The following is a 14,705-nucleotide window of genomic DNA, read 5'->3' on the forward strand; positions in this document are numbered from 1 at the left end:
TGTGCGTTTTGGTGACCATATACTATCAGGTACAATTTGCTCGTCCGCTACAAAATATTATTTGAGCTTACTTATATTCAAATCGCTAACGATACATACATTTGTAACATACGTTTACTATACTAGTTGTATTTGTATACCATTGCTTACAACGTCGCGCTCCCCTAACCTAATTCACACATCAAACACAACCAAATCTCATACCAAATTAATTCCAAACGCCGCAATAATACAAAGTGAAACAAAACTATGAAACGCTGACAAATAAGCGCCATGACAGATGTCAACCGGCGTCAGTTTTGCCGCCAATTTAGATAACTGTCATGGCGAATCGTACATAAAATAGTAATATTTATTTTATTGATTTCATTAATATTTATATAATCCATAGATATTCATTTAAATAAAAAAATTAATTATTTATTTAAACTAAGAAAATTAATTTGTAATAAGAATCCTTCGGAGATATTAGGTTAAAATTAAGCTACTAAAAACGAAAAATAATTGTAATATTTATTCTTATTAAAACACTTTACTAAGCCTTTATCCGTTTTGCGTTTTATTTATAAATGTGTGTAAATAAACGTACCTTTTGTTTATGATCAAACTGTCATCACCACTCTATACTGTATACAGAACGAACTGAAAAATAACTATGAAAAATCAAATCGAATAAACTTATATCCTATCAATCAAAACAAAACAAAAAACAAATCCATTATTCCGCTTATTTACGTCCCTCGTCACAGATTCATAAAAAAAAAATAGTTGACAGCTACCGCGTGACAGTTTCCCATTTGGCGCGAGATTTGACAGATGCGTCAATGAATAGTTTTTTTTTTGTTGTCGATTGTGACTTTCGAATTTATCATATTGTGCCAACTCCGTGCCAAATAAAATACATTTAGTTAAATATTTACATAAAGTTTTTTATTATTTAGTTTTATCTTCAGGCTGTCCGTATTCTCAAATACTTTATATAATTCATAACATCATTAAAATTGACAAGAAAATATGCGGTAAACCATAATGAATTAAATAACTACATAAAAATTATACAGATAAGTTATAATTACTTAAAATAATAATAATAATAATATTCTGAGACATTTCTGGGACAATTTTCACACACGGCCATCTGATCCCAAATTACGCTTGCGCTATGGAAACCAGACAACTGATATACTACATATACTACTTTTCTTTTGTAAAAACATACTTATATAGATAATTACACCCAGACTCAGGACAAACAGACATGTTCATGCACACAAATGTCTGTCTTGGGTGGAAATCGAACCCACAACCTTCGGCGTGAAGAGCAAGTATCTACCAACCACGCCAACCGGCTTGTCAATATCGAAGCGATATAATCATTGTTTTAATTTTACATCAATCAGGCACCTTTGTTTCGTATCGTATGGTATGAAATAACTAAGTGGTAAGCCCGTCTGGATAGGTATCCACTCATCAGATATTCTACCGCTAATTAGCAATACTTAGTATTGTTGCATTCCGGTTTGAAGAGTGAGTGAGCCAGTGTAACTACTGACACAAGAGGCATAGCATTTTCGTTCCCAAGATTGGTGGCACACTTTTGATGTAAGGAATGGTTAATATTTCTTACATCGCCAATGTCTATGGGTGGTGGTGACCACTTAACATTAACTTTGCTACCTATAATATAAAAAAGAATGACGAATGGTATATATGCATATATATTATTAAAGGAATTTATTAGCTAAAAATTCCAAAGACCAATAAACATTGATTACTCTAATAATAAATGACATTACTACCTTATACGAAAAAATCGAATCCGAAATCACGTCTTTATAACTCGATTATGTAAAGAATCGAGAACCGAATCAATGAATCATAATTATTTATTAAAAAATATGATTCCAATAAGAAAATTACGTAAAACAAAATCAGAGCAATCAAGTAATGACATTAAGTAGCTCCCCGTGATTGGACGAAAACGGATGACGTAGGGAAAAGTGTTTTATATTTAAAAAAAAAAAAAACGTTACGAAGGAAGGCACTTAAGTGACATTTGTTAAGCTTACACTGTAACACTTTTGATATATATACAAAGCGAAATGAAAATGAATAATTTATCTTTGATTATATATTTACAACTAGTACTGTAGTACCTTTTAACTTTTTTTATAGAATAGTTAGGCGGACGAGCATATGGGCCATCTGATGATAAGTCAATAACGCCTTTTTATGATAAATAATGTTATATAAAAAACAAAACGTATATTTATGTTTTTTTTTTCTATGGAATAGGTAGGTGGATGAGTGTATGGGCATCAACGCCCATAGACATTGGCATTGTAAGAAATGTTAACCATCGCTTACATCGCCAATGCGCCACCAACCTTGGGAACTAAGATGTTATGCCCCTTGTGCCTGTAATTACACTAATAATATAACAATTAGATTAATGTAATCTTGGATTAAATCACTTAGATTAATTAACGATTTGATGTATTATGTATAAAAGTATGTTTAATGTATTTATGCATTTATTTAAAATTATGTAAATAAGTATGTATATCAGTTGGCTGTTATCTAGACCACATGCAATATATATTGCTTCTTTTTCAATTATGATGACGTAATTATATTGAAACATATTTTCAGTTTTTACATTTACATTAAAACAAAAAAAAAGAAGTTTAATAAAAATATCCTCCAGAGATTAGAAAAACTGCGCCGGAGATATTATAGTGCACAAGTGTGTGTGCAAACACAAGTGCATTCTCTATTCCTTAACTCTTATAATACGATGGGACGGCAATCTGACGCGGCCTGAAAGAGTTCAGGCGCAGGACCAACGACTTTAAGTGCTTTACGATGCACGGGAGTGTACACACTTCCAACTTCCAAACCCCAGGCTGTTACCGAGGATTTTCAGACAGAAAAACCCAATAACTTTTTATTGACCCGACCTGGGAATTGAACCCAGGACCTCCGGGTCTGCGGCCTTACATCAAGCCACTAGACCAACGAGGCAGTTAAATAAAAAGTTTACTTAAATAAACAATACTATGTAAACCGACTAAATAACCTTTCATTGAAGCGAATAAAAACAAAATGAAGCACTTTGTCTACGCGAGTGTACTTTTCAAAACGAGGAGAATAATGACAAGGCACACTTAAAGCTTTTAAGCTCGTTAGCGAGCTTTTGGTGTTTCAAAAATAAATTAATAAATTGCTAATGAGAAAATATTAAGTCACTTCGTTTCCATTTAATCATATAACTTGCAATTAATGCGTTATATTTTAGATTTTTAAAATAAAACAGGTAGTTTAAAATAAGCCAGATCTATGATGTCATATAAAACATATTAAAAGCATTAGTATATAAGTTACTATATACTAACTAAAAATACTTTTGAATTCTTATGTTACAGTATTGAATTAAATATAAGCCTACTAAAGGTTCGAAATGTAGATCTTTCAAGAAGAATCGTTTAGAAAGTACTATATAGTAATAAGTATTTTAAATTCATTTCTCTTCTTTTTTCAAATACCTAATTATTATTGATATTGAGCAATCGGTGTGATCCTACAGATTTTTTTTTTTTTTTTTTTATAGTAAAGGAAGGCGGACGAGCATATGGGCCACCTGATGGTAAGTGGTCACCAACGCTCTTAGACATTGGCATTGTAAGAAATGTCAACCATCGCTTACATATCCAATGCGCCACCAACCTTGGGAACTAAGATTTTATGTCCCTTGTGCCTGTAATTACACTGGCTCACTCACCCTTCAAACCGGAACACAACAATATCAAGTATTGCTGTTTTGCGGTAGAATATCTGATGAGTGGGTGGTACCTACCCAGACGAGCTTGCACAAAGCCCTACCACCAGTAAAAATCCATAAAAGATACCATACAATACTTATTCATAAGGCTGTTATAAAAGTAATATCTGAAAACCATGTTTTTAGAAGCTGTATAACTTGAAGCTGTAATAAAAATCACAAAGCTGTGCGTATTCTTTGATAATTCGATATGGCCAGTTTTAATAACACTTACTGTCTTATACTATATATTTCTATAATCGACATACTACGATAGAGACGATATAAGAATGAGAGGGCAAATTTATGGAAATTATCCTTCTGTTATGATATAAATATCGGTGAAGAAGATCATCACCATTATGTAATGATTACTTTCATTACTTTTAATATATATTTTTTTATTTGTCCACAGTTAAACCGAAATCAGTGGAAGTGAGAACCGGGGACGGACTAGTTTTATCTGAAGGAGCTGTCTTTGGGCCACTTTTGGAGAGGACGAAAGTCAACATCACTTGCTTGGTGGTGGGCGGCAAGCCCCAGCCGAAGATCACGTGGTACTTTAATGGGAAAGAAAAATTAGATGGTAAGTAAAATAAAACGTTTACTATAATAAGAGATGACTTTAAAATGGTATTTGTTTCCACAGAACATGACCCCGCTTTTTAGAGCTCTATATTTTATGAGTTAGATGCGAAGTATATTGTGTTCTCTAAATTTAGTCTCAAAAACAAAATTTTTAACGCTGTCTTTAAAACTAAAAAGATAAATATTTTTTACTGGTGGTAGGCTTTGTGCAAGCTCGTCTGGGTAGGTACCACCCACTCATCAGATATTCTACCGCAAAACAGCAGTACTTGGTATTGTTGTGTTCCGGTTTGAAGGGTGAGTGAGCCAGTGTTATTGCAGGCACTAGGGGACATAACATCTTAGTTCCCATGGTTGGTGGCGCATTGGCGATGTAAGCGATGGCTTACATTTCTTACAATGTCAATGTCTTTGGGCGTTGATGCCCATAGACTCATTCACTTACTTTTTACATAAAAACAACATAAATATACTTTTTTTACATCACATTAATTATTATAGTTTAAAGAATTGTGAGTAACAATGTCCCTTATTAAGAAATAACTAATATTTCTCTAGACCCTCCAATTAAGTGCACAGCCTGTGTTAGAAGTGAGGACGACACCAGTCCGAGGGATCAGGATTGAACCTGCGACTGTTACATCGATAGGCGACCATTGCGCTATTGGCGATTGTATCGTTAAAAATCGAGAAATTTCGCTACTTTAGAATCAAAGTATAATATTTGTTTTGATCTTAATTACGGATGGTAATGAGTTAATGGTTTCAAGAGGTCCGACCTTGCCCATAGATTTAAGGTGACGTCACGAAATTACATTTTAAGCGAATAACAAATTAATAAAATAAACAAAATCCCAACACATACATTAGCAAAGGAAATGGTGCGTGACGTCATACTAAACCTCCATCTGAACAAAATTAATTTACGTTAATTCGATTCTGACCTTTCAAGCATTTATTATACTTACTGTACCTGAACGCTTAAGCGGCTGTTTTCTGACTATAAAATATTGTTGTTGTTTTTCTATAAATAAGTTATTAGAAAAGAGTTATTAATAAATATCAAGGTAACTTTGATTTAAATTTATTCTACCGCCAAGGAGCAATACTTAGTATTGCTGTGTTCCGGTTTTAAGGGTTAGTGAGTTAATGTATCTAAAGCCAAGCTTGGTGCATGGCGATATACATTGTGGTGACCAACTACCATCAGTTGGCCCATTTGCCTAACAATAATAAAAAAAATTAAAGCCTAATTAGTACATAACATTTAGTGATTACTTTTATTATAAAACTATACGCGTATTCCATTCTACGTGATCACGATTTGTACAGAAACTAATTTTTATTTTTATTTCTATTATATACAGTATATGATAATTAAAATTAGTGTTATCTAGAGCTTCATAATTCCTTCGATAAATTTTTGGCGACCGAATAATCAAATACCACAAAGCAAATTAGCAGATATATAATTGGTTCCATGTATGTGTTTTCATACCTATTCCATTATCTAACTCGGCCACTGAGGACCTAAATCGGACTAGTTATCTGCCAATAAATTACAAATCGCTGCTAATTCTCCATTCAATGGAGAATTTGATTTGGTTTAGCCTATTTAGTGGGAGTTTTGCACACAATGGGAACTTATCTAGACATTTATACAGAATTATGAATTAATTTATAAATTAGAAATAAATATTTATTTATAGAAACTGGTTTGTTAAATAATTCTGTCTCCTTCTTTCGAATGTCAAATAAATAATGACACAAAGAGCGAAGTCTATGTTTAATGAAACAGCAGCTAAGCAACGATTATAGGTAAGGCCGTAAATATTCTTTATCTAGTTACAAGATTATTTAAAAAAGACTTGTAATAAAACATACTTACAAAGGCAGCACGATTCTGCAAAGAAATCTTCAGTTTAAAAAGTATTTGACAAAGAAGCCATTTTTTTAAATCCTTCGTAAATGTTTATTATGAATGCTAACATTTAAAACAACAACGCTGCGCCGAACTGGAGCGTGAAACGAAACTCGAAGTATTTACCGCGGGGACGCGGATTCGATTCCTATTTATTGTATCCGCACTGCCTGTGAATACAAAGTGTTTGTTTATTTCGAACGGGTTTAAAGCTTTATTTATTTACTGAAGTTTGAATGTGGATTGATTTTTAGTTATATTTTTTATAATTTAGTATTTTTTCAATTCGTTTCACTTCTTTTGATTCTATTGAGACCTTGCAAATATTTCAAGGACATCGAGACCTTATAAAATAAGTTTTCTCAAACGATCTCAAATGGAATGGAAATTGAAAAGATGATGCCAGTGTGTTTTTTAAGTGTATTTTTTATTTTGACTGGCATTTATGAAAATAACAAGAAACTGTTAATTATCAAATTTTATATACTTCCTTACAGCCGAGAAAAAATTGATATGCTTCATATTGTTTAACTGTTCGCTTGGTTCTGATGATGATGTTCTCCTGACCGATTTCAACTGCGGTGACCAATCTCAAGAGAAATTAGTTAACTGCACAAGACGTATATCGAGTCACTAGATAAACGAGGCAGGCTTGGAGAAGAATACATATAAAAATTGTAGTGTAAACACATACACACATACACACCTTCAAGATCATTTTACCACCGAGACTAGCAATTTTCCTAACTATTCCAATTTTAAAACTGAAAACTCACGTAGTGCAAATTAGGTCAACGCTACCAAAACCGCTAATTCCGATTCCTGCGTTTGATGTTTCATTCACTCCTGAATTGCTTCACGAAGGAGTTTCATTTATAAAAATAATTAGATTTAAAAATGGAATGTGTATATTGAATAGCTTGAATAGAAAATTATTTAAAGAAGTAATTTTATCGATCAGATGAGAATTTGAAAAATATTTCTCTTCAGTTATTGACAATCATTTTAAGTTCAAATATATTGTTCGACTACCATGAAATCTGCAAGTAAGCATTCTTCTTAAAAGATAGTAACGTCTTTGAGTACCCGTTGAACATTTATTAGCTATTACTGTACTGTAAGTGTTTCAGATGTAAAAAGTACCATTAACCTTACCTAATGACATTCGATATCGGAACATCGATCCAAAAAAAAATTAACGAGTCCTAATTTGTCAAACGAAGCGAACGAATATATTAAAAACGTGACTTCAACATTATGGTAACGATCAAGATATTCACATGTGAAATTATGTAATTACATAACGTATAAAACAAATTTTGTTACAATTAGTAATTGCAAGATGTATTTAAAAAATATTTTATTGTTTTCTCTAAATGGTAAATAAAAACTCATTTTGATCTGATTGTGGCTTGGCTTTGAAACAATCTTGGGAAATTTCAGAATCGAAAGAAGTGTATTTAATTAAGCTCTAACTACAATTAAAAAAGTAACTTAAGTTAAAAAAGTACTTAGAAAACTGGTCGAAAATCATTATTTTCCGAAAGTTAAATTATATACATATGTTAATAAAATACAATTAAATAATTATTTATTCTACAACAATTATTAATTTAAATCATTTATATACTAAATAGTTTTCGATACTAAAGTTCATTTTATATTTTGATCACTTGCAGATTTTAACCCATTTCTAATAATCAAATATATTATCATTAATATACTAAAAAGTCTAATTTTGAATATTAAATTTGTTCAAATATTTTAATTAGTGACAAATTGCTATGCAATTTTAACAAAAAATCCTTAAAAGTCTAACTTTAATAGCGTGAAGTAGAGAAATCTTTTAAAACTTCCCGTTGATATTGGAGAAATATTCCTGAATCATGTTTAGTATTCCTCAAACGTGCTTGATGTACAGCAGCACGTCACGATGCATTTCTGATCTTCGGTTTGCTTCGGATGTGGGTTACTTTGTATGTTAAGAGGAATTCGTTCTTTATTACATGTTGTTAAAAACGTGTCAGACGAAATTGAAGTGAGAATGTACAAGAGAGACCTTAAAAGTAGCACAGAATTTTAAAATATCCAATCCATTTTGTTGAACGTGAAATTTTAGTAATATTTACTTACGTAAATTTAGTTAGATTTTTGGATTTAATTTTACATAATTATAATCGAAGAACGGCTGGTCAATCGTTAAACATTTTATCAATTATATAATAAATGTATTATTCATTATTGTGGCGCTTATTTAGCCCAAAGGCTGAGTCTAGCCGTGCAGAGAGGCAATATTGCCAGCGTCTTGGGTACAATGCCACAGGACAATCTCTTAGACGGCGTGTTTTTGCTTTAAATTTGTAATGTGTATTTTGTTCTTTTTATTTTAATTTTGTATTTTATGAAAATATCTGTACACAATACATATAAAAATTATAAATAAATAAATGTAAAATAAAAAATGGAAATAATATATAAATTATACAAATTATGCTACATAAAAATATTTTAGACGGCGTGTTTTTTCTATTAAGTAATGCGTATTTTGTTTTTATTCTAGTTTTAGTTACAGAATATATTTATAAACATTTAAATTAAATATAATATGAATATATATATTCATCTTGATTTATTAAAATGTTAGTTATATATGGTGATACCAATACAATATATATTATGTTATATTTTTAAGAATTCATAATGAAAGTTTTTTTTTAAATGTATACTGTGACTGTTATCACACATGAAAGTGAGATACAGTCTAAGATGGAGCGCGTTTGCCTCGAAATCGATCCTTACCGTATTTAGGATTGTACTCCTTTCCAAGAATCTGCACGTCAAAGACATCGAACTATTAAATTGAGCGTCGATTGAGTCTTAGATTGGTTGGTGTGGCCGAAACCAATCAGATGGATAAGATGACCGCACACTGACTAATGACAAATTCTATTTCTATAAATCCGCAAGTGAGTTTGTTTAATTGTCACACTTTCACGTCCTAACTACTCAACCGATAATCATATAATTTCTCCACAGCCACGAACTTAAACTAGTAAGTATACGAGTGTCATTTTTGATATATAAAATACATAATAATAATAACTTAATCTTTTGTCACAGGTTTGCTGCTAATGCCTTTTTAAATTTATTTGTAAACAATTATTCGATACGACAATCAAGGAACTATATGTTTCTTAAATATACTATGTCAGATTAACGTTTCAACTCATTTTGTTGAGTGATACTTAAACGCATAGACTACTTACAAAAGTAAGCACTAAATTAAATTGTTTTTCAGTGTAAATACAAAGTTTCTTACGGATTCTTCTAAGTAGAATACACTTTCTGACTCGAGGAAGCGTTAGGTGCAGTTCTTTTAAGAAATATATTTTTTATTTTATCGAATAATATTATTTGACCTGAAAATCAAGGCATAATTAGAAAAGTAGTTCTCTCGCAACACATTTACCTCCCAAAGGATCAGCCAAGCAATTTTGATATCTAACCGCTTGTAATACAAATGATCCACTTATTCTTACGATATCTCGAATTACTTCTATGAATATATAAAGGTCCGTCCGTTGGTTGAATGAGATGTCATTTATTTAATATGATTTTTATCTTCAAACATTTTGCTCAGTTCGAAATAATATTGTTTGATAATATTGTATCTATAGAATTTAGCGAATATATTCCAGTGCACAGATATCGTTCAGACCAGAGCAGCAACACCAAGGTTTTCACTTGTTAATTTATCTTCAACCAGCATAACTTTGTATTGCTTTCTTCTGATTGCAATTATCAATCTCAGTGATAATTAAATAAAGCATCTATGGCAAGAGTGACCACGTTTATATTATATTGAAAATATTGACTTACGATTTGAATTTAAGACCCTGGTATCCAGTAACAGCCTGTGAATTTCCCACTGCTGGGCTAAGGCCTCTTCTCCCTTTTTACTTTCAGTGAAATTAGACACATGCAGGTTTCCTCACGATGTTGATCACAAATTAAGCACATGAAAATTCAGTGGTGCTTGCCCGGGTTTGAACCCACGATCATCGGTTAAGATTCACGCGTTCTTACCACTGGGCCATCTCGGCTACCCTATAATTTAGTAATTAGATCTACGAGTTAGTCCAAAAACATAATACAAATATACTATATGGCGTATGAGTATCTTAAAACTAAAAACGATCATTATAGACATTCTATATCCATTGCAATTAATACTTTCAGAAACGTACGGAACTTACATCTCCATGATATTAGTGTGCCAATTTCTCGTCAAAGGAATATCTTCGAAATCGTCAACGTCAAATTGTTGGTACTAACGCATCCATAATAAAAACATCCCACCCGTCATACGCCAAACAAGAGCTCGTTGAGCCATTACTGCCCTTTTTAGCTCCACCACGCTTTTACCGGCGGAATCTTGAAATTCTTCCGAGATTTTCCGTGTATTTGACATGCATTGCCAGAGTTCTCGACGAGATATAAAGTGCTTGAATCCTTAAACATTTTTCACTTTACGCTGCTGTTTCGACGAGTTATTTTATTTATGCTTTAAACAAAGATATTGACAGGTCGCTCTGCGTTTACCAAGCGAGAATTCTTTCACTGTCATAATGATATACAACGTTTTGTTCACGATAAAAGCTAGGTAAAAATCACCTCTATATATATTATGATAATGTTGATGATGGCTTACAGCAGTTTATCGCTACAACTTCATGGATACAATATATTTTTTGTAACCATCAATTTCTCTCTTGTGTTTTTCAGTGGCTAGATAACTATTTTCGTTCTGTACGTGTAACACACGCCTAATGCTTGATAGTTTTTTTTTTTTTTGATTTGCAGGTTGCATTTTGAGGTTATCTCTTTCCTGATCAGACCTTATGTTTTTTCAATTCTCATACTTTTTTCCGTACAAAAATTTAAATATCTAAATATATATATTTGGAGTTTGTACATTAACCTAAGGAACTAAGAATCCGATATAAAACTCGTATTAAAAATAGTCTTTAAGACGTATGGTCTTTCTACAAACCAAATCGAACAGTTATGATAAATATCAGCCGTTATATTAAAGCGTGTTCGTATTTAGTTAATGATATGTACTTAGTTATGTCCTCAAATTATATTTGCAACATACATTTTAATCCATATTTAACGCAGTTGAAGTTATTTGAAACAACAATCACTTTATGCTTGAGGATATTATTATACAAATATTATAATTGTCACTGAGGATCGTAAAAATATAATCACGGCTCCGCAGTTATTCTGAAAATTTATTGAAACGAAAACTCCATTTTTATTTTCTTGACTCGGAGTTTGAGTCTTGGAAGGAGCCAATGGATCAAAATATTATCAGCCTGCCTCATTAATTTTAATACAGTAAAGAGTAAATTGCAATGTAGGATTTCACTCCACCAAATGTGACATTTATCAAAAGGCATCATAAGCGAGTGAAAACTCAATAAAAGCTTTTTTCAATACAAAAAAAACACACTTCCTTATTCATTGTCAAAAGTCAATGACCTGGATTAGAATTTGCGATTTTCAGTTCCACCACGTGTCAACTGCCCCTCGGTCCTAATCAAATTATTCTGGAACAATCTTTAACAGAAGAGAGTAGAACAGTTTAAAAACTTTCCAAATTTATACGAGGTGTTATCTGACATGCAGATTTTGTAAACTTTGAACGTCAAAGCCGTTTGATGAAAGTTTCGTTTTTGAGAGAGTTGTGAATAATCATTACATTTATATCGCTTTGATGTATATTACGATAAAAAGTGGAAATGAATGTAAGTTGATTTAAGAAGACTTTTATAATTAAAATTACTTTTTTATTTATTCTGCTGCTAAATGCTGGTTACACCTTGGACAGGCCTGTTTAAACTTGCACCAGCACTCATTCTATCACCAAAGAGCCATCGTCGTTGTTGAAACTCAGTCACTAGGTCTTCTTTGGAATTTGAAGATTTATTTTACACACCTTTGTAACACATTTTTTTGCTTATATAAGAAAATATAAAGACACGAATTATAAAGAATATAATTTATAAAAATCTTTATCAGTAGATATAAAAACTCATTATAAATCTGATTTAATTTTAAAGACCATCTACGCGAGTTTCATACCGTTGCTTCACGTTAGAGTAAAAATAGTTACAATTCAAAAACGCTTTATAAATTTTACTTAAATAAAAAAAAACTTTTGATTTGATAAAAAAAATATAATTCTCTTATATAGGTACGGAGGGTTATTTTAGTCGACCAGTATACTTTGTTGGTTAAAAAACACTTCGTATAAATGGAAATTGTTAATAGTTGATCGATAAAATTCATCTTGTATGAACGCGACTTTATACTCAGAAACGTACATTCTAAATTCAAATCTAGAACACAATTCTAATATTTCGAATATCGAACAGGAATAGGAAAATCTTTAAACTCATCTCCCGTATCTAAATAAAACGTCCGAATGGAACAATCCAGAAAAAAAAATCTATTGGAACTGCAATATCGAATATCAGGGAAACTCGTCGCTGTTGGATCGAATATTTTCTGCGCAGTTTACTCAATGAAAAAAAGACAAAAAAAAATTGAGGGCAAACCATGAAAAGTAACGAAATTCAAACATGGGGAGTCTATTGAAAACTACAGCATGAAAATTTGAATGTGGCAGTTTAATCCGATTTTTTGAAATACGTCCTTGAAAAACATGAAGATGAAATGTATTAAATCAATATAAATTAATAGTAAAAAACGTTTACAAAAACAAGCACTTTATATTCAAAATTACGTATTTATTCTGTTGACCGTTGAGGAATGAACGAAATAACTCGTTTGGAGCCAATATTGGTTGTACAACCAGGTAATCATTGGAACGGAACCAACATGTAAAATGACGAACGATTTTTACCCCAAGCTGTGCATACATAAGTTACTATGGATTAAATTAAAATAAATAATAATTTCATATTTCATCGCTCTAAATGAAAAATAAATTTAATTTCAATCGACTATTTCAGTTTATTTCCCTTTGTCACAAAATTTTAATGTTGCTATAAAATATTATAAAATATAAATAATGTATAAAGCACAAAAAAATACAGTTTTAATTGATCAAATATATAATAACTAAATACACAACAGTAAATAATACAATAATATAGCATTTAAATATTGTCAGAAAGAATTCTTTCACTTACGTGTAAACTGGCAACACACTATCAGGCGTGAATCCGGTTTTACTGGTGGTAGAGCTTTGCGCAAGCTCGTCTGGTTAGGTACCACCCACTCATCAGATATTCTACCGCAAAACAGCAGTGCTTGGTATTGTTGTGTTCCGGTTTTAAGTGTGAGTGAGCCAGTGTAATTACAGGCACAAGGGATATAACATCTTTGTTCCCAAGGTTGATGGCACATTGGTGATGTAAGCGATGGTTAACATTGGCATTCTATAGTCTATTGGCGTTGATGACCACTTACCATCAGGTAGCCCATATGCTCGGCCGCCTCTATATAAAAAAAAGAATCCGTCAGGTTCCAACTGCCAACTGTCACTACTCTTATCTGGATAGGGTAGTAAATAGTTATCTTTACAAGAAATGAAGCAGTTTACAAGTGAATAATGAAGTGAGTTCTTACATACAACTACCACCGTGGCAAGTGTTCTAAATATAAACAACGTGTAACGTGTTTTGCTTTGATATATTTTTCATGATTTTTATAAGCGATAACATATAAGCGTTTAATGCGATCTCTTTTTCGACTACCTTGATCTATACTTCTATACTAATGTTAATGATAAAATAACTCTGTCTGTATGTCACGCTTTCATGGCTAAATCACTATGCCGATTAAGATAACATTTGAATTGAAGCAAACTTAAATCACAAGTAAGGACATAAGCTATTCTCTTCTACTGTATTAAATTTGCCTCGTCCAAAAGCCGTTTCTTTGCAAAACGCGATGGAATGATAGCTTGTACAGAATTCTTTTAAGCCCGAAACCATTCGCATAAAGGTTGTACTATCCCCTATCTAGCTGTTATGTAAATATGGCGGGAAAAGTGTGAAAGAGACAGCACGATAGTGCATATTTGCCTCTTTACAATTATGGATGTTATGAAATATGAAATAATACGACATAAAAAAAAAAATCTCGCTGAGTTTTTTCCCCGCTTCTTCTCAGGGCTGGGTGTTTCCGAAACGGTGGTAGTTTCTATCAATAAGTAAGTTTAATACTTAATAATGTAATATTAAGTGAATTATTTTGATTTTGATTTTATCAATTACATTTACAATACATTACATATACAATTATCAGATTAAATTTTCACCCAAGATTAGTGGTTCATAT

The 14,705-nt window shown here is 31.8% G+C and overlaps 1 protein-coding gene across 4 annotated transcripts in view; it reads left to right on the forward strand.

Moving 5' to 3' along the window:
- The window catches only part of LOC126778426 (hemicentin-1), a 448,643-nt gene that overhangs the window by 364,713 nt on the left and 69,225 nt on the right, over positions 1-14,705 (forward strand). For all 4 annotated transcript variants that reach the window (XR_007670140.1, XM_050501936.1, XM_050501937.1 and 1 more), the window contains exon 5: positions 4,236-4,406. Coding sequence is in view for 3 of the 4 variants with exons in the window: in XM_050501936.1 (XP_050357893.1) it covers positions 4,236-4,406 (171 nt within the window). In the remaining variant the exon portion in view is untranslated. The remainder of the gene's footprint in view (positions 1-4,235; positions 4,407-14,705) is intronic.

This window comes from Nymphalis io, chromosome 26 (genome assembly GCF_905147045.1).
Source record: "Nymphalis io chromosome 26, ilAglIoxx1.1, whole genome shotgun sequence".
NCBI lineage: Eukaryota > Metazoa > Arthropoda > Insecta > Lepidoptera > Nymphalidae > Nymphalis > Nymphalis io.